At 41.0% G+C, this 24,523-nt stretch overlaps 1 protein-coding gene across 5 annotated transcripts in view; it reads right to left on the minus strand.

Moving 5' to 3' along the window:
* The window catches only part of dachd (dachshund d), a 105,499-nt gene that overhangs the window by 73,758 nt on the left and 7,218 nt on the right, over positions 1-24,523 (minus strand). For 3 of the 5 annotated variants that reach the window (XM_049728387.2, XM_049728386.2, XM_049728385.2), the window contains exon 2: positions 16,812-17,012. The exons of the other annotated variants lie outside the window; for them this stretch is intronic. In XM_049728387.2, the coding sequence (XP_049584344.1) occupies positions 16,812-17,012 (201 nt within the window). The remainder of the gene's footprint in view (positions 1-16,811; positions 17,013-24,523) is intronic. 5 annotated transcript variants of the gene reach the window in all.

Here is a 24,523-nt window from a genome sequence, read left to right on the forward strand (position 1 = left end):
GCATTCAATCATTCCAAGTGGGAGGCTTCGGTGTCATGCAACACTAAAAGATTTACGACTATTTACAGCGGGCGCCGCGCTACAATAAGCCGGTATCGCCGCCGCAGGAACAACTCGCGCCATCCTCTTAAACATGCCAAACCATGTGAAATACGCTGAGGCATTTTGACGCCGAGTTATGGCGGGCTACATTTTATATTTGATGTTCGTCGAGGATCATCCGCCGTCCTCCGCAAGGGCAAGTTGTGGCGTCGTTAAACACTTCTCCATACTGCTGAACTTGTCATGCAAGAGCCAGAGGAACATTTTCTTTAACACCGGCTTTTTCTTTAATCGGACTCTAATGTACGTTGAGATAGAGCTGTCAATCAGCGCTCAGCTAAATTATATACCTTGACTCCATTCGGTGCAAGTCAATCAAATCTGGAGATGGAGATGCTGCTGTGGTGGTTATTTAAGTTGCAGATGTTCCAAAATCTAATTTTAGCATCATTAGCATAGTTCAATAGTACTTGTTGCTCTCAAGGAACACGATGTGGAATGTTGGAAGTCACAAGTTTATGCAAGAAACAATTAAAGTTTTGTACACTAAATCTGAAAAAACATTGTGAAATGAGATTTTTGTTCATCTTTGGGAATTACTGAATCAGAATTAGAGTATTACTCCAAAACAGATTTAAAAAAAAAAAAAATTGCAGAGGTTTTAGGCAGGCCAAACAAGAATTTTTACATTTTTAGACAGATACAAATAAAATGTGCAGATTGAGAATGAATAATATGTTAAGATGATTTGTGTTTATATTACTCCTAAATTGTGAAAATAAGGAAACAGGAAACAAATCTAATTCTTACCTTCACCAAGATGCTAACATGAGATCCATCTCCCATTTTTTTTATGTGCAAAAAATCCTTAACAAATACCAACAAAATCTTTTGTTCAGGGGTTGGGTATGGCCCAATAAAAGACGTATAGAAATCACACACAAAAATCTAATTCGATATATTGTCGAGCAGATTAAGTTGATCCATTGAAACACTTTCAACACAATTTTGCTTTATAAAAAGTTTTCAATTTTTCTGTATCAGTAAAATTAAAAAAACATCCTTAAGAGGGATACTTACAATGCATATTTTATTATGATTTCCCTCCCTATTGAGTTAAATATGTACAAAATGTTTTTTTAAAGTGCTAAGATGTGAAAAAGATAACTCACCTACACATCGGACAGGAACAGCAACAGCACATGCAAAAGAGGAAACAAAAGAGAGCATTAGGACATCGCTAAAAGTTTTTTGTTTTTTCAAAGTCGATGAAATTACTTTTTTGAGGAGAGCAAAACAATACAATTGATCTGCAGAATAAAGACAATTGCTTTTTATTTCATTTTTTTACGTACACATTGCCAAGAAAGACATTCTGTCAGGCATCCATAAAAAAAAAAAAAAAAATGAACAGCGCGACAGACAATATGTGCAGCCTGAGCTGGTGAAACGTTTTCATTTGGACTGTTTGCAAACATGACACAAGCTGTACATTTGCCAGGCGCTCTTAGTGGCCATATTTCCGACGAGAAAGGAGCTGACTCGATGGTAGGAGGGAGGTAGCGGGTATCTTGGAGACAAAATGCCAAGAATGACATTATTATTTCCATATATGCCACACGGCAAGCAGATCTTTTCAAAATAAGGGTGTTTGCTTGTGTGTGAGCGCGTTTGACCTGCTCCATCTGGAGGACTGCAACACTGGGCTGTCACACAATAGTGGAGACGAAAACCCGCTGAAGGATAACAAATGACTTCATGGCAAAGCAGCCATTGAAATTCTTTCACTATGTGGCATTAAAAACAACTGAACAAATAGAGATAAGACGCTGGCGAGGATTTGAAATGAGATTTTTTTTTTTTCCCTCTCCCTTCCTGTGTAAAAGCTAAAGCAAACAAACTGAGCTTATTGCTTCAGATTAACTTACAGTGGACACATTCCCCACGTGTAAACACACTGTTCTCTGCTAAACGCCGTACCGTTTAGGACCGTCATCAAAACCCAGCACCGCGTTGTGAGATAAAGTCAAACGAGCAGACATTTAAAAATATATCTAAGAGGTCGTTTCCACACGGGTCGCCATAGCAAACACCGATAAGACAATTAGGCTGTTATATTTTGACTGTGGCCGCCAAACATCATCATTGACATTGGCCAGCAACCAGGATACGTACACTCTAACAAGCACTCTATTTATTTTCACTACCAATTGATTACTTGATTGTTGCTGGGCTTTTTGTACTACCAACAGGGAAGGTTATGGAATAACTTCTGTTGTCATGATTAAAAGACTTTAGAGCAAAACTGAATTTGAAACAACTGCCATTGTGTAACTATAATTAAATATATAGATCTAGGAAGGATAAAATGGGTAATTTTCCTCTTATCTTGAACAGGTCTCTTCTAAAATATTTTACTCAAAAGTAAATAAAAACATGTATGCTCCTTGCTGACATCGTATCTGATCGATATTCTTATGGGACCAGTACTTGAAGCTGCAATATCGGTATTGCGACATCCCTAATTTATAATAAATAATCAGGCCACTTAGACAAGATCATGCATCGAGAAGGGGTGCCCACTTGCATTCCTGTTCCTGCACAGGTATGCAGCACACCAACAATAATTTGAACCGAAACTGGCAACGGTTTTTATTGCAACTAATTTCCTCTTCCTTGGGCCTGAACGTAATTGATCAATAAGCCATAAAGTTAACAGGCAGTTAAAATGCGAAGGCATGTACAGGAACAGGGTCACACATATTGGGTTCGGTCACAAATTCAGAGACTTGCTTTCTAGCTCAGGGGTCACCTCTCTTTTACAACTGAGATCTACTTATCGGGTATTGATAAATGCAGAGGGCTACCCGTTTGATACATACTTCAGAAATATCAAATTTGATCAAATTACCTTGGATTATATGTTGTGACGAATAATTTGTTACATTAATCTAGATAGACTGATCATGTTAACGATGTGACAAGGTAGGAAACAAATATCAATATGCAACACTATTTGAAAAGTGTTTACATTTTGAAATTATTACTTTGACAACATTCCTAGGAAATTGTAATGTCGGCCTCACAGATGGGCTTTTTTCTTTTTTTAAAACAGAACCACACACTACTCATGTTGCTCTTGGGAGACTACCTATTAGCAGTGAAACTAATACCTTTGCTTTCTTCAGAGCGGAAAAAACACAACTGGCCAGTGACATTGCATATAAATTGACTCACAAAGGACCAGTGACGTTTGTGTAAATATTACGAAATAATTGGATGTTGCCGCGTCACCTTTGCTGTGATGCTCCTGTAGTAAGCCTATTTTATGCAGCCGCCGTCTGATTGACAGCGGGCACGGACACGCCCTTCACTAAATTCATCACATGACCTCAACTGCCTAACAATCCGGTGGCGACGTGAACAAAAGCCTATTCCAAATAAATTCCCACTGTATTTGTGCTGGGATTTGATTTAGTGGCCTGTGGGGAGGCACCATTTGGTAGCGCGAGAAGAGGCGGGAGGATGTAGGTGGTGTCTGACAGTGTTTGTGTGTGTATGAGGGGGCTGGGCACCAGGGGAGCAGGATGGGTAGAGTTGGGGTGGTGGTGGCGGTGGTGCTCATGTGCCAGAAGTGTTTATTGTGTCATGGTGATTTATTGAGTGAGCTTCATTTCACTGAATGTTCTCAGATATTTATTTCCCTAAAGGCCCCCACAAAGATATGAACAGGCCTGCATCCACATATGTCATCATTGCCCATTTTACAGCGTCAGGAGATTTCTCTCCAACTAAAGGGAGGGAGGTGTTGCTGTGAAGAGTGGGAGTGGGGACTACAACAGCTCGTGGCGATCGGGGTATCGCTCCATCAAAAAAGCCGAGAAACAATAGTACCTCAGCAAGATCGAAAAATGGCATTTCGGAATACTGCCCGCACTTTGCTGCCACAGATGCACTTACTTATTGCGAATAGTAAATTTAAAGCGATACTCAGCAACTTTGGTGCTTTGCTTGCATAACTCTAAAGTTGGAGATACACAAGATTCAAAGACAGTGTTAAGAAGGAAAAAAAAAAACACAGTGATCATAATCAGGCCTTTTCCAAATGTGGAAATAAAGGATAATAGGTGATTGCAAACCTTTTTCAGGGGGCAATAATTGTTAACAGTTTTACGAATAGTACCGTATTTTCCGCATCGTTTTTTGAGAAAATTAAAGGCTTTTAAGTGCGCATTATGGTACGGAAAATACGGTAAAGGTTTATGCATGGTCAGACTTTTTTTAATAAAAGAAAATTAAGTCTAAACCCCATCAGGAAACAATATGATATATAACGTCACGAGTTAACAGAGGATGGCATATTGCGATATAACTGAAGGCTACTAAAAACAGAAATTTAAAGCCTCGCAGAAAGTGCAAATGATTAAAGTTATCATAACAGCTGCCTCCCACTGACAACATGCTCACGTTTGACAGCAGCAAATGGCTGTCATCAACACAATCCCCATCACTGACATTCTCTTGTGCTCGGGCTCAGCCAAAAGTCCCATCACATGCTTGAAAGATGTGCTGTTGGAGCCGCTCGAGGCCGAGGAGGGGCTCGTATCCATCTTCGTAACACCGTTGGAGGATGAGGAAGAGGAGGAGGAAGACGAGGGAGGCAGCATGTCAATGAGCCTAGCCCGTGTCACTGAGCAGCACACACAAGAGCCATCTGGAGAATCAAAAGACTCCAACCATCTGGCCGCCTCAGCCACTTTCTACCCCCACTGAATAAGAATGGACCAGACACCGCTTTACTATAACACTGCCGGCCTTTCATGGACAAAATGCAATTTAGGTTAAAGCATTGCTTTTGATCTTTAGATGTTTTCTTGTTAACCAATATACGAGCAATATGGCCACGGTTTTACATATAATAATAACAATAATTGCAGAACAATAAAAAGAGATTTATGGTGTGGCTGAAAACCACCAGGACTGGTGTTACTAAAGGCGTACTTCAAACCCAAACTACAAACTAGCAGTTTTCCCCTTAGCCATTCATTTTTTTCACAAACGGTTACAAACATATTCTCTTAGTTTTTCTTGAAAAGTCATCAATGGTGATCGGTCTATAAAGAGATCCTTTGTGTCATTCAATGCTCTGAGCATCCGACAGTTCCTGGCCGGAGAAGAACTGGAGCAACATCTCGACTCATCAGATCGAGCTCAATGTGATTTTTACTTTTTTTCCCAAACTTAAGGGGAACGTGTGTCTGCGATTGGCCAATCTGCTTTTTTAAAATATTTCTATTAACAATGCAGTAATTAATAAAATAAAATAAAATAAATAAAAAAAGGCTTGGGTGAACTAAGTACTTATTGACACACTTTGTGATTTTTGTGTGTTCATTTTCTCTATTTTGTTCATTAATTTCCGAACGTGTTTAAATTCCACTATGTGGCGTAGACTGCTGACAAGGAGCAAACTGTCATCTTGACCCTCATCATTGCTCTCGGCCGGGCAGGAAATGAAGCAACATTCATGCACATCCAAATTAGCCGGTTAAGCAAATCTCGGCCCTAATTTGAATGGGACCGGTTTAAGGCGGCGTTAAACGCTCGCCGCTTTTATACGCTGACCCCCGGTGTGCACCTCTCCTTTTGGGGTCATATCATCATTACCATAGTGCAAGCTCAGAGACTTGCATTTCTGTGCGCTTTAATTAATGTGTGTTTATAGAGGGGTGGGGGGTGCTTTTAATGAAACATGGCTACGTCTGTCTCGGGGGTCTCCCAGAGACAGCTCGGCTATTGTGCAGGCTGTAAACACTTAATTGATCTGTGGAGCATATTTGACTGTCCGGATTGGGAGCCTTTCCTGATTACTTTTTAACTTCAGCAGAATGTAGTCAGTGTCTAGGGTCTGTTTACTGGTTTTTAAAAGTGCACACACACGCTCAAAAAGGTCAGGAAAAAGTGTGTGGCGGGATAAAAACACACAGTGGCCAGGTCCTTCACTCGTGTGTGTGAGCAGTGGTGCCAATGACAGGGGCCATGGCCTCCTCCACTCGAGGGAGCTCCAATGAAAAAGAAGCATTTCCTCTAACATACCATGGGTCACCAAAACAATTCGCTTGGAGAGTGCTGGCAAATGCCGGAAAAAAGCTGCCGGGTATCACAGGAAGATGCGAAATAGCATTTAAAAATGTAGTACGATTCCTCCTAGCGTGGCATTGTTGTATAATTAATACGTTTGCTGTGTGTTCTGCATCGGAAGGAACTAATTTCATTTCTCACGCTTCAGCGACTTTGTGATTACTTTTAATGGAGAACACACAGAATGATTCACTACTTCATTACCCGGCAACGCAAGCTAAACACGTAACCTTGTGGCTCATGTCACTTAAATGTCTACATCTAAACACTATGCCGTTTAAATATATGCTATTAAGTCAGGAAAAGTTTCTTTTGGATTTGTTGGAACTGCTAAGATTGAAGATTTTTGCTTCTGAATTTGATCAGGTTGAAAAGGAAATTTTCTTAGGATAAAATAGAATTAAAAATAAGATGTATTTGGTTGAACTGTACTCATTATGACACATTTAGTTGCAGTACAAATTATTCTTACATTTTAAGATAGTGTGAAAAAGCTGACAGCATTTTATATGATGCCAAAGATCATAAATCAAAATGAAGAATAAAAGGGACAAAATAAAATATCAATCCATTCAATGTCTGAACTGCTTATCATCACGAGGGTTGAGGGCGTGCTGGAGCCGATCCCAGCAGATAATAACACGTTAGAATTGACAGCACACTGGAGTTTTGACTCAGATGTGTCTTTTTGCAAACATTTCTGGAAGATTCGAGACTTATAATATATCACAATCTTGCACGTCATGTAATATGGAAAAAAAATAAGTCAACACACCAAAGTGCAAATAAACAACTCTAACCAAGCCTAGAGTTTCATGTAATGCAATAAATGTGCATAATAGAGTATTTTTGTCAACTTCAGCACCTTCCCATGAGCAATAAACCCAGGAAGTATCTTTTATACTTCCTGAAAAGGCAAATTTGCAACCAATTGCACTTAAGTGATGGAAAATCACACAATGAACTCGATTAAAACCCCTTTAATCCAGATGGAGGTTTGACCGTATCTCGAGGCGCTTTTAAAGACGCCGCACTTCCCATGAGCCGCTTTGGCATTTCTTGCAACTCCAAAAAATATCTCGCTTGAGGCTGTTCGGCTTTTGTTTCAGCGTAACAGATGGACAGCGTGTGCTCAAATTGAGTTTTCCTTTATAATTGCATTCATAATTCATCTGCCCTGCAGATTTTGGATTGAAATACATGTCTGACGTGCGTCCTTTTACCTTTCCTGCCTATTTTTTTTTTCTCCATAACGCACTAGAGCAGGATAAAAGGACTCAAGTGAGTGTGGTGTTCATTAGAGCCGCAATCTGCCCTCCAGGGTGAACATGTTCAATAGGTGACATTGTCTCTCTTTCAATATACACTTAAACTACGCAAGATTGCAAGTGCAAAGCTGCGGGGCGGCCTTCCCAAGTTCAATGTTCCGATCATTGGGATCGGCGTGGAGTAGGTGAGCGCCATGTAATCAAATATCCGTGCGTTAGATTAAGTCGCTCACAAGGACATGAATATTCAGGGACTACACCGCGTTGCATTCAGGTACATCTCACAGAGGAGAAAAAGCCCACTTGAGTTCTTTATTCCTGGTTTCCACACACGGCTTGCTCAAGTGGCTCTTCTCCTTCCCTAAGTACTGAGCTTCTATTCTTTCCATGCAAACATGGTTCATAATACAACTAACTAAAAGTCCCTTTTGACAACACGCTACTGGGTTTTCCTAGGTTTGTATTGCCGCATCAAATTACCAAACACACAGTGTGGGTGTAAAAGGGTTTGGTGGAAATGTTCGAGAATGGAAGCAACTTTCCCCATTAAAATAAATGGAATAGAATTAATCTGTTCTAGCACCCGAACTGTTTTGGGTGTAACGGTGCGCCCAGGTTGAAACGTATCTTTTGTTACAATGTTCAGAAAGCAATGTTCATGAACTTTAGAGTAACCAAAGGGTCAGCACTTTGAAACTTGGCTCACTGATGTCCAAGCACGAAATGAGGTCTGAGTGACTATGTAACAAATATTGCTCATGATTACTTTAAGATTGAACTCAAGATGATTAAAAAAATGATTATACATTGACTTCAAAACTGTTTATTGACTAATCATTGACGGATTAATTTGAGGTATCATTGTTAAATTATTGTGTAATATTTTTGTGATTCACTCTAAAAATCTACTCTAGACTCAACTTTTGTGACTTACTCTCCCTTTTGAGGCACCTGTTATGTCATGTTAGTTTTTGCATCACCCCATCACTTCTTTTCCAGCTTCATTCCAGACCACTGCTGCTTCTCACTAGCGGCGCTAAAGATTATATGCTTGTCTCCACTCTTTATCGTAGCCTCTGCCACCCTTTAATTGATGCACCCCTGCCAATTTACACTTGAGCCCCAGCGCTGACCCCTATTAACTACCTGGCCTCACTGTGCCGCGTTCCGGGAGGTTCCTCCAGCTCTAATCAACTCCTTTTTAGAATGCTGCTAAACACATTTTCATTCCCGGCCAGTGAGCCACTTCACATGCCCTGACCGCCAACTTTTTCTCTTTTCTTGTCTGGATAAGGATAAGATGAGCATTTCATCACTTTCAAGCCTTGCGGTCGTTCGCCGACCGTGAATCTTTATTTATTTTTCCTCTTCCGTCAGATTAGCGTCCTAGTAACACTGCACCAGCCACATGTCACCGCCTGTTTGGTGCTCGTCCTAGATCTTGAGTATTTTGAGGAATGTCCGCCCTGTTCTCTGTTCTATCCCATCCCTCAAGTGAGTCCACTTTGGGGCTGAAAATTAATGAGGGCTGTTGTAGGGGCGTTGTGTTCTTCAGGAAAGTGTTTTCTATCAGATAGAACTCTTGATGGACACGACACAAGATATGATGTGACGACAGCTTCAGTCAGAATTGTTTCCAAATTTAAAAAAAAGGCTTTTGAGACTTTTTCAGTCTCATATAGGATATGTTCTTTATGTGAGCCCTAGGGAAAACCCCTATTTTTAAACAAGTGCAATATGACTACAGAAAAAGAAAATTTTGTCTCTAAAGAGTACATGACGCTATAGAACGATTGCATATTAAAGTGGACATTCTATGGAAAATTTATGGGGGGTGTGGTTAACTGAGCCAGGGGTGGCTTTCATACAAGGGATATTCATTTACAGTCTTGACAGGGGAGGGACGAACGACTTCAAATACCGTTATATGATAAAACCATAACAGATTCGTTGCTCATGACTTTGCAAAACAAGACAAAGATTGAAAAAAAAAAACATTTAAGAAGAAACTTGCCAAAAAGCTTGGGATCGATGATGTGGGTGTGACTGGTTGCTCATCTCTATATGTGCCCTGCAACTGGCAGTCTGTGGTCTGACTTTCCCCCAATGTCAGGTAGAATAGGCTTGAAATACAACCTAGGTGGGCAGTGATTTATTTATTTTTTCTGTCTCTACATTGCAGCTTTTCACCTATTGCAGGTGGGTCTGCAAAGCATTCCCCGGAAAATAAAAGAGCTTTTGCTGCAGAGAGGTCAAGATCACTCACTGCGCTGCATTTCTACACCGCAATGACTTTGATGACGCAGAAATCTACATGGAGCAGTACACAAGCACGTATAAATATAGAGCAGGGAGACAGACACAGATATACAGCGCTGAGGTGTCAGAAAGCGCTGTGGTGGCCACGATAAGAGGCTGACAATGATCCTGTGCAGCTATTAGGCTTCAATAGCCAGCCAATACAAACAGTTGTTGCGCCAAGCCATTGTCACTCTGTGGATTTACAGTGAAGTCCAAAGAATATAGCCCGCTGTGCTTTTGTACGACGTTTCCTGAGCCTATTGGCCACATTGTTTGGCTGTTTAAAAAATTGCAGCATTAATAAAGAAGAATAAACACACATTTACGATGTCCTTGGTGTAACAAGCATGTCTAATTAAAAATCACGTTTCCGCCACAAAATAAAAAAATACAAACCGAGCCATCTTAAAACAAACCCCTGGTCGTGAATTTCTTGATAAACACGGCAATATGCACACACATGGCGTGGTGTTAATTAAAAGACTTGGTAGACACAGCATCAATCTTGAAAAAATAAATAAATAATAAAAATCGGGAATTAAATTGCTATCGTGGCACAGAGAGCAGTTGAGGGCTCCCTCAGGGGTATTCATGAAACGGACTTTTATACAGGAGCCATCAGATCCCCCCCTCTAGGCAGGAGGGGGTGCGAGGGAAGAAAGAGGCCAGCAGCGGGATGTCATGTGTGGGACGGCGGCGTCGCTGACCTCTCATTTCATACTTTAATAAAGTCGCACCCAGGTGTCCTTGATGCCTTCCAGTTGCCCGTGGGGCAGTGGGAAAAAAAGAATTAAACATGAAAAAAAATTCTCAAAGCCTTCCCCTGCTTTGTAATGTACATCCATCAGGGGTTTGGAAGTGCTACGAATACCGCTGACCACTTAATCAAACAGCCTGAAATCCATAGCCAGTAATAATAAGTGTAGATAATGTATTTCTGGGCTTCACTGTTTACAAGCCAGTGTCATCGACAAAGTTATAAAATCATGAGAATTAATTAATTCATCATATCATAGGAAGAAAACAATATAAGAATAAACTAAATTGATGCGAGGAAATAAAAAAAATCAAGGAGATGTAATGATAAGGAAAATCTAAAATTGAGAAAATGTTTGAGAAAAAATTGTCCAGCTGTATTTTTTCAAGAAAAATTCATCATTTGATGACATCACGAGAAAAAAGTCATAGTTGTTCCTGTTCAGTGAGTCTAAAAGTAAAAATCTTCAGAAGAAAACTAAAAAAAATACAGTGCTAAATGTGACAAAAAGAAATCAAGTTACAAGAGGTAAATCTTTTTTTTTATGATAAGAAGTCAAACTTTCTCACTAGACTATAGGACATAGCTGACATCAAGATCTTTCGACCGAAAACTAAGTTAGCGAATCAACAGCACCTCTCCTGGTTGCAGCCAAGTAGCGCACACAATTTTACCGCTATTGCTTTAAGAATTGTTATGCCATGAATAAAACCTATATGTTCACCCCAACCCTTCTAAGTAAATGTCAATTCAAAATAGGCAGTTTAAGACAAAAATCCAACTTAATACTGATAAATTGAAATACCAGGTACTCTCGAAGGTTTAAACAAGTAATAAAGAGTGTGCTCATTGAGAAACGTGGTGATTTCCTCACTCGCCAACTCAACTTATGCAACAGCAAGCAGCCGTTGCATCAATAGTACATGTACATGATTTACTATCGAGCACGGTTTGGTCACAGGAAATTGGAACAGCGCTGACTTGCCTTTGAATTGTGGGCCGAGGCCGTTTACTGTTGAACAGTAAGGCAGATTATCAGGCAGCAGATTTGGAGATGCAGGCTGCGCTGCGCACAATATGTTATCACAACACGGCCAGCGCCCAGACAGCTGCTATCTGTCATAAACTCGGCCTATTGTTGGCCACACTTCCCCCTGCGACATGTGACCTCACCGAGATGAGCCGACGCCGAGCAAATACGGAGCAGAATGGTGTCATTTTTAATAAAGCTGTTTTATGGACTCCGGTCAACAGAGCCGCGGGAGAGAGCGCTTCAAACTTGTGCAAATGATATGACGACGGCGGTGGCGGCGGTTTCATAACTTCCTGCGCTCAGACGAGCCTGTGGCAAGTCTGCAGGCAGGATAAAGTTAGAGAGGAAGAAGAAGAAGAGAAAAAAAAACATAACCTCAGCCTTATCAAGATACTACAGACATTCCTTTAATTAGTTTTAAAAATTTCTTGTTTAGATAATGTCAAGCAATTGACAATTCGGTCCCAAGCGGAACAAGAAGGAAACTAGGGAGGGGGTATGTCTCAGAGAAATTGGTTGATGACAAAGATTGCATATTCCCTTTTATTTAATGGGTTATATTTTGGGGGGCAAGCATCAAATACAAAAAATATCTGGTGGGACACAGAAGAAGGGGTGAGTGTTTCTGCTCCACCTCCATATCAGACATTTAAATTTTACTAGGATAGAAGAGACATTAAATGTAAGTAAGTTGTTTTAAAATTCTTTCCTAGAACATCATGAACCTTCCAGCAACTGTGGTCTTTGAAATAAAGGCAAAGCAAACAACAGCTAATGGTTGCACAATACCGACTTTTTGCACAATATAAAACAACAGCGAGTATTGTGTTTGTTTGGAACTCGTAGTAGGACATGAGTGTGTTGTCACAGTGGTGATGGAAAAATAATTAGCGCTGCTGGGGAAAACGTTTCCTCTCTTTTTCAGTCATCCCAGACGTGGCGGACCTCGACCTCAAAACAATGTCGATCAAAGCGTAGACACATCTGGAGCCACAAAGAAAGAAGGAAAACAGCCTTTTCCGGAAACAAACATGGCCAGATCTATTTATAATCAGTGCTGAGATGCGCACTTAAGATTAGCCATGCTGAGTGAATATCAAAAGCATTTTACCGTGATACTGTAGCCTACCTGCATGGTTGCCCTGGAACCACTAGCACCTGTTTTGCTTTCATCCACAATCTCAACAACCACATTTAACAAATTCTCTACCTTTTGTGCCCCGTCGCCCTTTTTATCATCTTGCGCACCTTTTCTGGGTGGCAGGTGTTGAGTGGTCCCCCCCACCCCCTTACTGCAATCCATCCCCTTATGCTTCTACTCTCTTAACTTTGTGTCTCCGGCAGCTGGCGAGAGGGAGGGAGGAGGCTTCAACAGCTGCACACAAGGGTGGAAAAACATTGCACAAGGTAAACACATCCAATCCCCTCAGGGTTGTCAAACTCTGTAGGCACCCTTCTCGGAACCAAGCCCCCCCACATCCCAAACTATGATGTTTTTCCAGAGAAGGAAAACTGTTACAGTCAAGTGTCCTGTTTAATGGACTCGCTGGCTTTGTGTAACTTTCAGGTTAGATAACATGCCTCTTCCAAATGGAAATGATGTTAGAGGTAAGATGAGTATACTTAGTCCCCACACCCCGCAGCATCAAAATAAATGAGATCATCTCTAGGGCTTTTTGTTTTACCCTGGCAAGGTTAGGCCAGCCTCATTCTGAATTTCCTGAGGGCGGGGAAAAAAAACGATCCCGTACAGATAAATCACTAACACAGATCAAAAGACAAATCTGTGGCAAAGACAAAAGATGCTGAATCTCTGAGAACAATGGAGAGGACTAATGCGAATGTATCAGAGGAGCTGGCCGCTTTAACCAAGGTTTGCACGCTAGGTCAAACAGAAATGATATATATTTAACTTTAAGTTTTGTCTAGATTTTAGTATTTACTAAGAACCTGCGTGATTTCAAGTAAATTCCTGTCCCAGCTCTGCAGAACTTCACATCACCCATGGCAACGTCCTACTTAGATTTGCAGGTTCCCCAGCGAAAATCACAACACGTCATTGAGGATTATTAGGGCTAACAGTATTTGCGGCAGTAGCTACTTCAGCTTATTACTTGGGGTCATTTACCCCCCGCGACGCCTTTCCCAAGAAACACTAAGATGGGTGGCTCGTCTGAAAAGGAAAAAAAAATGGCAAAGAAGCATCTCAACAAGAACTCCTTGTCTTTCACACAATGCAAAACTACAATATATTAGCCCACCGTAAAATCTGCTGATCTTACAGAATCATGTCCCGCTCAAACATCGGGCTTTATTCAAATAGCACGCAAGGCCAAGAGGGTCAAAGGATTTACCTAATCGATTTGGTTAGTACTCCATCCAGGTGTCACAAGGAAGATTAGCATTAAAATATAAACCTTAGCTGTGTCGAGACCCCTGTGAAAGTGAGCCGCACTCAAGTGGCTGTCTGCAGTCCAAAATGGAGAGACCTGATACTGCTGTCCCAGGCGAGAGCAAGGGTGGAGTGGAATTGATGGGGGGGTGTTCAAGGTCAGTGCCACAACAAAGACGGGAAGTTCAACATAAAACCTCTTTCAATTCGCATAGTTTCCGCAACATTGGCATTTCTGACTTCTTACAGTTGGATTTATTCGCCATTTTAGTGTCTTCTTGTGTGATACCACTTGTCAGACAATTGTGTTCAACACAACGAGGTAGAAGATATGAATCCAAGGCTAAACTTCATCACTATATTTCTTCAGGGAAATTTTGTAGGTTCAATCGCCACCTTTAAGTGTCATTCACATAGCTCTCGTACATTACACGATTGTCAGACTCCAGGATATTCACCGGTCGACTTCAACACCCTCAAATCAATATTGGTACCTTTTACACAACTGCCATTTCACCTTTTATGTCCCTCCGAAAGTACCTTGGAAGGCTGGAAATTCACAAGTCAACTTGACCCCCTTGTCCTGTCGCTGATACTACCTCAGAAAGCAATGAATTTGCCCGTCGCCTCGAACCTCCCATTCAGTTTTTACCTTTCACAATCCCGTCATCCGAACTGTGATACCACCTTGGGAGCCTTGAGAAATGCAGACTGACTTCAACAAACCCTCATTCCATGCCATGATCAAACTGTCTCTTACACTTCTGATATGACCACAAAATATGGGAAATTTGTAGGTCAAGTTTTACTCCGCCTTTCTGGGTCAACCCCTTCAGACGGATATAGTTCTACTTATAGTACTGCAGACTTCAGCAATAAACCCAGGCTGGGAAATTTGTAGTTCGGATTCAACTCCCAATTCTCCCAATGATACGAGCTCAAAAGTTCACTTCTTCCCCGATTCAGTGTCAGTACCTTTGAGACCCCCTTGCTTATGTCATGATGTGGTCTGGTACTACCTGAAAAATCAAGAAATTTACAGGTCGATTTTAATCCACCCATTCTGCCTTGATCCATTACACACAGAAAAGCTTTTATAGGCAGCGAAAAAGGAGCTAGATTCCTGATCCAGTCATTCTTTCGCCAACAACACTACTAATAGAGAGAGAGCTGTAACCCAGAGCTGGCAGAGACACCTGCGACATATTTTCTCCCGCACACCTCCTCCTCCTCTTTTTCGCCATTCATTCCCCCTTCCCCCCGCGACATTAAAGTCCTTCACAGAAATCAGAATTTAATAAATCACCCCAGAGCTTGACAGAGTTTATCTCCGGGGGTCGCCTCTGCTGCGCAGACACTCGGCGGCAGACAAAGCCTGGCACGATAAGATGTGAAATTAAATACAGTTAGTACTTTGAGACAAAAGGCGATAGAGTGTCACGGCTAGCTTTGAGCGGCATAAACGGCCGGCCTGCTTACACAAACGCCACGGAGACCGAGAGGTGATTCATTTGAGGTCCCCCCCCCACATTTAGCCTCATTTGCATCATCCACTGTCAACATATCGCCTCTCCCAGATACATTCAAGAGCTTTTATTAGGGCGTCCAAGAGATGACATCCTTTTTTTTTTTCCAATGTTATTAATCACCAAGGCTCTACTCCAATGCAGAGCCATCTCCATCACCGATCAAACGCTATCTGCCCGTGTTGCCTTTCAGTCAGCAGACATGCCTGACACCAGCCATCAGCGCAGCTAAAGGAGACTTATGAGAGCGCGTCGGGTCTCCGACGACCTTACAAATGCGCTACATGAGCGTTTAATACCGGCGGGGGTATAAATGTGAGGATTTGTTCAGCGCTAGTCGGATCTGTCAGAGCAAACCTCGGGCAGCGCAACGCAGGAGAACAGACGAGAGAGATGGAGCGAGAGGCCCGCTGCTGTAAAAAATAATATAACAATGAAACGGCTGCCCTGGTGTTATGAAGAAGATTGCTTTTAACGAGTAATATTGTTTTCAATTAACTGTGCTCTCGTCAGGAGATGGACGACCTCCCTTGATGTTGCCCCAACATGGTAGTTAGGAGAACGCACTGTCAGGTATTCGAGAATTCGCAGCTCCTTTAATAGTAGTAGTGAGCCACAATTATATTACAATAAATTGTGTCGTTATCTACAGTACAGTACAGATAACTACTTCATCAAATACTTCATTGTTGTGTTTTTTTACACTGTCCTTTGTTTAGGATGAAGACAGGAAGGGCTCCAAGATTTTTATTCTCCCAGGGCTAAAGTGGGGGTACACTTAAGAAGAGGAGCCTGACAAAATAATTTAGAAATATATTTTAAAATATCAAATGAAATGCTGGAGGCGATCATTCCAAAGCTGTTCTCTCTGAGGAAAACGGCTAACATTTATGCCATACGTGGCGGCAAGAGGGAGAGATGAGATTTTATATTCAATCTTCACGTCACATTTCGTCTGAATGTATTTTTTTCCTCTACTAAAGATATATTTATAAATAGATGTATTAAAAACAGAAAGCATGGAAACAGAAATGAAACTCAGTCCAACTGCAGGTAAGCGAGAGCTCAGGATTTCACGACATGGGAAATGTGGTCGACTTCAGTCAAAACCGATTTTTGTCCTAATGGTGCCACCGTAATCAACGAAAACTGAAAAGTACTCGTATGATTGTTCAAATGCATTCAGACAAACTATGATATTTTAATGCAGCTATTGCACAAAATATATATATATTCTATCAATAATCATACCATGAGTCTCTTATGTTTAATAACCTTAATCCACCGGACCTGTTCCGTTCAACAAATCCTAACACGACTGACCCGCGGACCACCCTTGGAACATTGTGACCTGCGGGTGAAGCCTAATCTCTTCCGACTGTGTCCTTCCCCGCTGACCAGACGGCTGTCATCCACAGCCATCGCTGTTCCTGCGACTGATGTCTTCCTGCTGAGCCAACAGTGCCAGGGAACTGTCAACAGGCCGGGCCCCAGCAGGGACTCCAACTGAGCTTCTCGAAGGTTCCGCAGGCAATGACACTCCAACGTTCTCCTGTGGAATGTGGAGAAGAATGGCAGGAATGCAGGGTGCCATCATGCATCCTGATAACATTCCGCATCCAAGAGCATGATTACGTTCCCACTGCAGTCAGCCAGTCCATGGATGGCATTGCATTGAAGGCCTTGTGTAAGAATGCATTTTTAGAATTTAATCTTCAACTAAGTGTCGAGAAGTCTTACTTATGCACACAGATTGTTTGCTATTCATTACAACAAGTTGTTTTCAAGCAATAACCGATATTTCTCCACCAGAGTGAAGTAATAAAAAAACAGCCAGTAAAGTATTATAATGCGTCACGTCCGAGGCAAGAAGAACAACAGCAGCTGCACTTTGAGCTGGTGATATTGAATGGGACCAATATTTAAAAACACAAATAAAAATTGAAAACACTCAGTGAGCTGTTGTTGGAGTGGACATAACTCGTACAACCAGACTCACTCACAAGGTAACCAGAACACTATAGATCGGTTTGCGTTCAGTCCATATGGCAGGCGTCAGAAACAAGTCTTGTACTTCTTCTGCCATGTCAAGGACGATTAGGGCACTTCTCGCGTGCACCACCTTGAAGGAAATTAAAGGAGCCGCTTCCATTGGCTGTGAATCAAGTAGACTGTGTTCACACCCACAGCAGCGCAAATGCCCCTTTTTTAAAAAATATGCCACGCTTCACAGACCTGAGAAAATACCCAATGTTAATCAAGCACAAGTCGCACTGGCCACTAAAATGGAGCCGGTTATCGATATGTTTTCTCCAATTTTGCCTGTAAATTAGTCAAAAATGTCTCTAACATTATCTAAATAACAATAACATGCGCTAACAAACTAATTAGCCTTCTTTCAATCTTTAAGCATGATGGACTGCTTATTGCAAATGTATCAAATTTAATATCTCTGATAGTTTAGATTGAAGTCTTAATTTGTTAACCACAGATGTTTACACTTAATTTACCACAACTAATTTATTTGCGTGACTAATTTACTTATTTTGTATGAGTAAAATGTGAAGAAATTGCAATTCTGCCACTTTCCACAGCTTGTCTTGATCCTGCCACTACTTCTGTCTTGTTAAACAACCTTCTGTATGTGGCCTGCAACAACAGGAACAGGAAATGGCACAGCTGTCGATGTCAACACAAATAGTGAATATTTACAGACGCTCAAACACGCCGGAGAGCTTAGCGGTGGATGAACACAAGCACATTCGCACCGACTCCACCTCTGCTGTGAGCATCAGATAAGCGAAGAAATAATAAAAAACGGACTGTATCCGCCACTGCGTAACATAAACTTTGTTTGATGTGAGCAGTTCATTCTTTTTATTGTTCCTGTGTTCAAATAACGGGTCATTTTTTTTCCTTCCCAGAGCAAATAAACGGCACAAAGGAGGGTTTGATGTCCGAAATGTGATCTGTATTTCTTTGTATTGTCTCCACTTCCTAGCGTGGCTTCTTGAAAGGTCAGCAGGGGGAGAGAGAGAAAAAAAAGGCCATTTGATAACTACAGAAGGACCTTTTGGCTTTTATTACACCGTCTTTCATGTGCTTTAAAACAAAGCGTGGCATGCTCTTGGAAAAGTAATTGATCACCTCCATCTTCATTAAAACTAGCTTCAAAGCAAGGTCAACGAGCAGGCATACCTAAGAGGGATTGTTGGTTTGAGGTTAAGTAGAAGTAAGAATATTGTGTTATTTGTCCAATGACACCAATCGTCTTATAATACAGTAATTTAATGGTCAGAATTTCAAAATAATAAAAATCTCTTTTGCATAGACTTTTTTAAAAATGTATTGGGGGAAATTCAAAATTGCCATAAGCGTGACTGATTACTGACAATATAAATACTTGATCCAGTTGTAACAGACTTGTCTCATATAGGACAAACAAGAGTATACAAATCAATACTGATATGTTTTCACACATGTACATGAAATGACTCTGTTGTGTAACTGGTGAAGGGAAAACAATAAAAGAGGAAATATATAATCAAGTCTCTCAAAATCTTATCATAAAGTCAAAGCTGTCAAAACTTTCCCCAAATGTAACATCAGACAATATTGATTGATAATGCATTGTATGACATGATGTGCTACAGATACTAGTACCACACTGATTTTTTTCCAATTATAACCAGCACAACTTCAACTATATTTTTCTGACAGTAACCTTGGGAGACACTTAAGACCCACTAGCCTGCGAAAAATGTTTTTGATATGCTTGTGTCATTTAATCATCGGCGTTCTGCCACCAAGACTGCGTGGGACAATTTTGCAGGATATTAACTCCCGGCTAAAGCCCGCCTTGTATCATTTGCCGGGCCCAGTCAAGCGGCATTCCCAGGAGGTATCTTGCTCTCCTCGACACTCGTAAGTGATCCAAGCTCGACTGGGCACGATACACAGGTAGAATGAGCCATAAAGGGATAAAGGAATGAGGCAATGGCAGATTTAAATTAAGTCTTTCACTGACAAGCCACCATTGTGAAAAAAATCTGTATTTGTGATTTGGGTGATGAAACAAACACAATGATTCTGTAATGAATTAAGTTCAAATAACCAAGAGGAGGAACATCAAACAAAAGCCACATGGGATCTAAAAGGAATGGGAATTTGACCAAATTAGTTTTATTAACTGCAAAAAAAAAGTTGATAATCAGTTCTCAGTGGTTTGTATTCACTTCAGATAGCAGCTGTGTTGCTGTAGGTCAACTTCTCATAGCTGACGTTGTATTTTAATTTTTTATTTATGCATTTATATTTTTAGACAGCAAACTAGTTAAAAGCAAATCAACAGTGCCTCCACTGCAAAGTAGTGTATTTTTTTTGCCTCAATTGCTTCACGCAGTTGACAATCATTTTAAAACCATCGACAGAATTTCATTAATCAATTTATCCCCAAAAGTGGAAAATGATTTACTACGACTACTTAGTCCATTAGTCCGTGTGCCAGTGATGCAAAGTTACAATTTGTCGAATATGTGCCTTGGCTCAATAACCGTTGGGTAATACTGAATTAATCGAAATATCAATCATCATGGTCATCCCTGCAACCAGCCAAATTTTGGCTTGTGTAATGAAACAACTCCATCACAATTTTTTTTCAACGTTACAATAGAAAATGAATTTCAATACAGGGTCCAAACGGAGCATGACCCTCAGACTGAACGTCTCGCACACACATACGCACGCTATACAATGCACACAATAAAGCAAAGGCAAGTAATGAAAAAGCTACACAAAGAAGTAGGTCAGCCTCTCATAATTGTCAATCATGCAATAAATGTGTGAGCACCACAAATGAATACAGCATTGGGAAAGAGACAAAGCGTATTGGCATGCTATGTCAGCTTGACTCAATTCATCCTGCTTTTCACACAAGACCATTCACATGTGAACTTCTCTCTTTCTCTCTCTCGCTCTCTCTCACTTTCACACTACCTCGCCCGCTCACGCGCTGCAAATGTGTGAGCCGCGCCAGGGTTAATGTATGTGGACGCGTCGCCCCAGCCCAGGGCCACGTTATTACCATGAGCCGTGTTTATTTCCATAGAGGAGTCATATTATTTGCCTCACCGCGATGGAATGACCACAAAAAGTTACTTTTCTGCCGCTAGAAGCTTGAAAGCAGCCGTGTGGACGCAACTTGATGTTTTGGAGATGAGATGCACATGATAGAAGGTTGTCAAAAGTATTAGAAGACATGCCCATTACAAATTACAGATGGGGGGAGAAAAAATGTCCACACCAAATACATCCAAGCCTTTTACAGACCTTGCTGGGACTACTGGGAATAGAAATGGACCATCAAACAAATTGTTCCCACAAAATCAGAAGCATACAATTATCCCTATTACAAGCTCATGTACAGCAAAAATGGCCAAGCCTTGCTACAAATACCAAAAAAAAACCTTTTTGAAATAGCTAATTATCAGCTGATTGAATTGGACCCCAACAGTGAGTGTTTGACGCATGCAAATGTGCATACTAATTTTTTCAACACTGATTGAATAAATCAACCAATCCGAAATCATTAGATCAATCATCCTCCTAATTATTTTTCAAGGTAATGAGAGATTGAAGTGATATGAAACTGTTTTGGGATCATAATTTGTGGGATATTTACACGACGGCTAAAATGAGCAATTATTTATTTTTGAATTGGCAAAAATCTCTTTTTTTTTTCTTTTTTTCCTTACACAGGATAAGCGGTACAGAAAAGTGATGGATGGATTGATCCCCCATTTAGAAAGTGGCGACAAAAGTCAAACGCCAAATCACTATAATGTCAAAGACCAAGGGTAAGCAGAGCTGCAGTGTTAGTGTTATTAGATAACAGATTATTTTTAGCTTGCTGAGAAAATGCTTTAATCCGCAAATTGCTGTTTGAACACTTCCTGTTCAGAGGCTACGTTCACACTACAGTTCAATTCCAAATAGTGCGAACCGAACATTTCTGATTGCTTCAAATCCGACTTGGGCCACATTCATATGTGATCTTAGATCGGATGATCTGATGTTTTGCAGTGCAACAGCAGCCTGAACGGCCAGGTCAAATATATCCGACCTGGACGTCATCATACGTTCCTGACCCTAAATCCAAATGTTACAACTTAATGTTAAGTCTGATGATATTCTTTATCGTTTGTGTATTTTGATAGAAGAATATCAGAAACCTGTTTCCAGGTGTCCTGGCTGGTCCACCAGAACACTGGAATGAGGTGATTGAAGTTAACAATTTGGCAGTTTTCAAAAGTTAACGTACAACCCAAATGGTTTAGAAGCTGTTATTTTTGGGTAACGTCGTTTCATGTTGTCGCTTTAAACAGACACCACTTTAAATCGAATAAGAGACTTTTTGCTGCACTCCTGGCAGTCATCCCCAAACGTAGTCGCTTTTTGACACCAGCAAAGGTTATGAGTTGGCTATCAATAACAGCAGGTCAACGAATTTTCATCCAACACTGTCACTCCTCTTCTTTCCGCGTCTCGCGTCTTCTGTCCAGCCGGATTAACCGTTGGACTCTTTTTATTGGCCACACCGCTCTTGTTTGTCCCCCTCACCGACTCAAATGTCAGCATCTCCCTGACGTTTCCTCAAAATCGCCCGCGACGCCACTTTGCTGCGGTGCCCAGCTATTATTACCTTCCTCTTAAAGAGTGACAGGCGGTGTCCTCGGAGACAAGCGCTGCGTCAAGCCAAGGTGCTGTCGGGCCAATGAGATGGCGAGGGGCAGACCTCGGTGAACCTAATGTGCTTTGATGCTACAGTCAGGCGTGAACGGCTATAAAATACGACTGAAAAGATTGATGCACGCCTCTCATTAAAGTAAGTTGAGTTCCACTTGAATTGTTATTCCTGAGAATACCAAAGTCTTTTACCAACTATCGTTTGGTTAAGCCTGGCTGTGGAATAGTAAAGGGTTTACCCCCTATCCCACTAAGGGGCGAACCATTGCAAGTGTTCTCAAAGGCAGCCAATGATTGTCAGGGTTCAATCAAGGACGCAAATATTCATTCTCCAGTCACCAACAACAAAAGAATAGTGAAGACCTGATTCTGAAAGAATGTCTGAAAGACAGAATGGGTACAATCTGGTGATCCATGTTCACGTCTGGAAACATCAACCAGCTTGATGGCTCTATATGACTCATAAATATAAATCCTCTCTTGATGCATTAATTTGATGAATACGATCTGAAAAGTGAACATTTTCAATTCCAACATGATGCACCAAAGTTGGTCAACATTCCAAAGTTATTCCCTCAGAGGTTTTAATACCATGGTTGTGCTTTTCAATAAAACCTTAAACAGTACAATACCCGTGTTGAAAATCAAAGCAATGTCTCATCTGCTGACTCAACTCAGCAATGTGAGATTTAATCCACCACAACACACACGGGCACACACATACCAGTGACTGCATCGAGTGTTTGTCTGCTTCAGACTTCCCGTCAAACGGAGTTAAGGTCATTTTTCTTTGGTTGGTCATCACAAGGTATTGACTGAGGGTGAAAGCTTTTGAAGCAGCGTGAAGAATGAGCCGCTAGTCTCGAGTGTCATTAGCTCGGGGGGGCCTTTCTCAGCTAGCGCCAGGTAAAGATTAGATAACAATCGGGTCTTTTTTTTGTTTTTTTTTTCAATACAAGATCACGCGTTGTGCTCTTCAACTGAAGAAGACGACAAAGCAGGAAAAGTATGATTTAAAAAAAAATGATAGCCAATTGTTGGCTGTTGTCACAATGCTCTGCATTTTACTCAGGTGCACATTTTTTTTTTAAATGTAAAACATTTTCGATTTAAAAGAAATTAAAACTGCTAGATTGAGATATGTTTGTCTTTCTTCCAAATTATATGTCATTGCTTTGGGGGAGGAAATTTCTGTATTAAAAGTACGAGTAGTATCAGTACTTGGTATCGGCATCGGTAACTACGGAAGAATTCAGTAATCATATTGGTATCTAATTGAAAAAAAATTAGATTTCGACAAGGAAGAAAAACATGCGTAATTATTTTTACCTAAACAAAGAATTAAGAGACCTTTCTAGATTTTGCGTACTCCAATCTTTACACATTTCAGTCATTCATAGACTGCATTTGTATGGCGCTAAGGAGTAGCTCCTTCACATTGCAAAATCTTCCACAGGCTGTTCTGTGAGATTCTTGTAGTACTAAGCTGACATTATTAAAGCTGAGCAGCTTGTTTGCAGTAGAAAGCTGAAGAAAGCGTAACTCTTGAGGAACAACATCTGTGTGTTTATGCAGGAGAAGATTCATCCCCGATAGCGGCTGTGAAAGAAAAAAAACAAGTGGAGGAAATTTGTGGAATCCCATCTGAGATGGCCTCCCTGATGGATTCCTTTTCCTGTCAGCTCAGACGAGAAATGAAGCCGGGGAAAATTAACTCCTGATACGGCCACGCTGAATTAGACAGAAAAGAGGAAGGGGGGCAGTGTGAGAGCAAACGAGACACTTTTTAAGGATTCCATCCTTGTCATTTTCAATTTTCTGCTCTTTTGGACATGCTTGTATTCAGACTCCCCAACATCTCCTCGCTATATCAATCCTAATTAGACAATCTGGGCCCCGCCAAGGATGGGAAGCAGCTTATTTGCATAATTTAATCATAAATACTCAGTGATACATATTTCCAAATGCATTTGTACAATTATCTTTTCATCCTTGGGGCAAAAAAAACATTAATATGATTAGGCAATGCTTTTCCAAAAGAGGAAAATACTCTCTTTTTTTTTTAACTCCAGCTTTAGGCTATATGAAAAATTAATTAATTTCAGAGGAAAATCAATTTCTCCATGTGACCATATTAGACGGGGCCGACCCAAGACCCGTCTTCTTCTTGCCTTTCCTCCAATCAGGAAATCTCATCTCCAGCTTCTAACTTGTCAGTAGCGTTTAGTGTTCTCGCATGTGGCTAAATACAGCGCATGGTGAGGAGGAGGAGGAGGAGGAGGATGGTGAAGGAGGAGGTACTTGATATGAAACTTGTTT

This window comes from Syngnathus scovelli, chromosome 8 (genome assembly GCF_024217435.2).
Source record: "Syngnathus scovelli strain Florida chromosome 8, RoL_Ssco_1.2, whole genome shotgun sequence".
Classification (NCBI taxonomy): domain Eukaryota; kingdom Metazoa; phylum Chordata; class Actinopteri; order Syngnathiformes; family Syngnathidae; genus Syngnathus; species Syngnathus scovelli.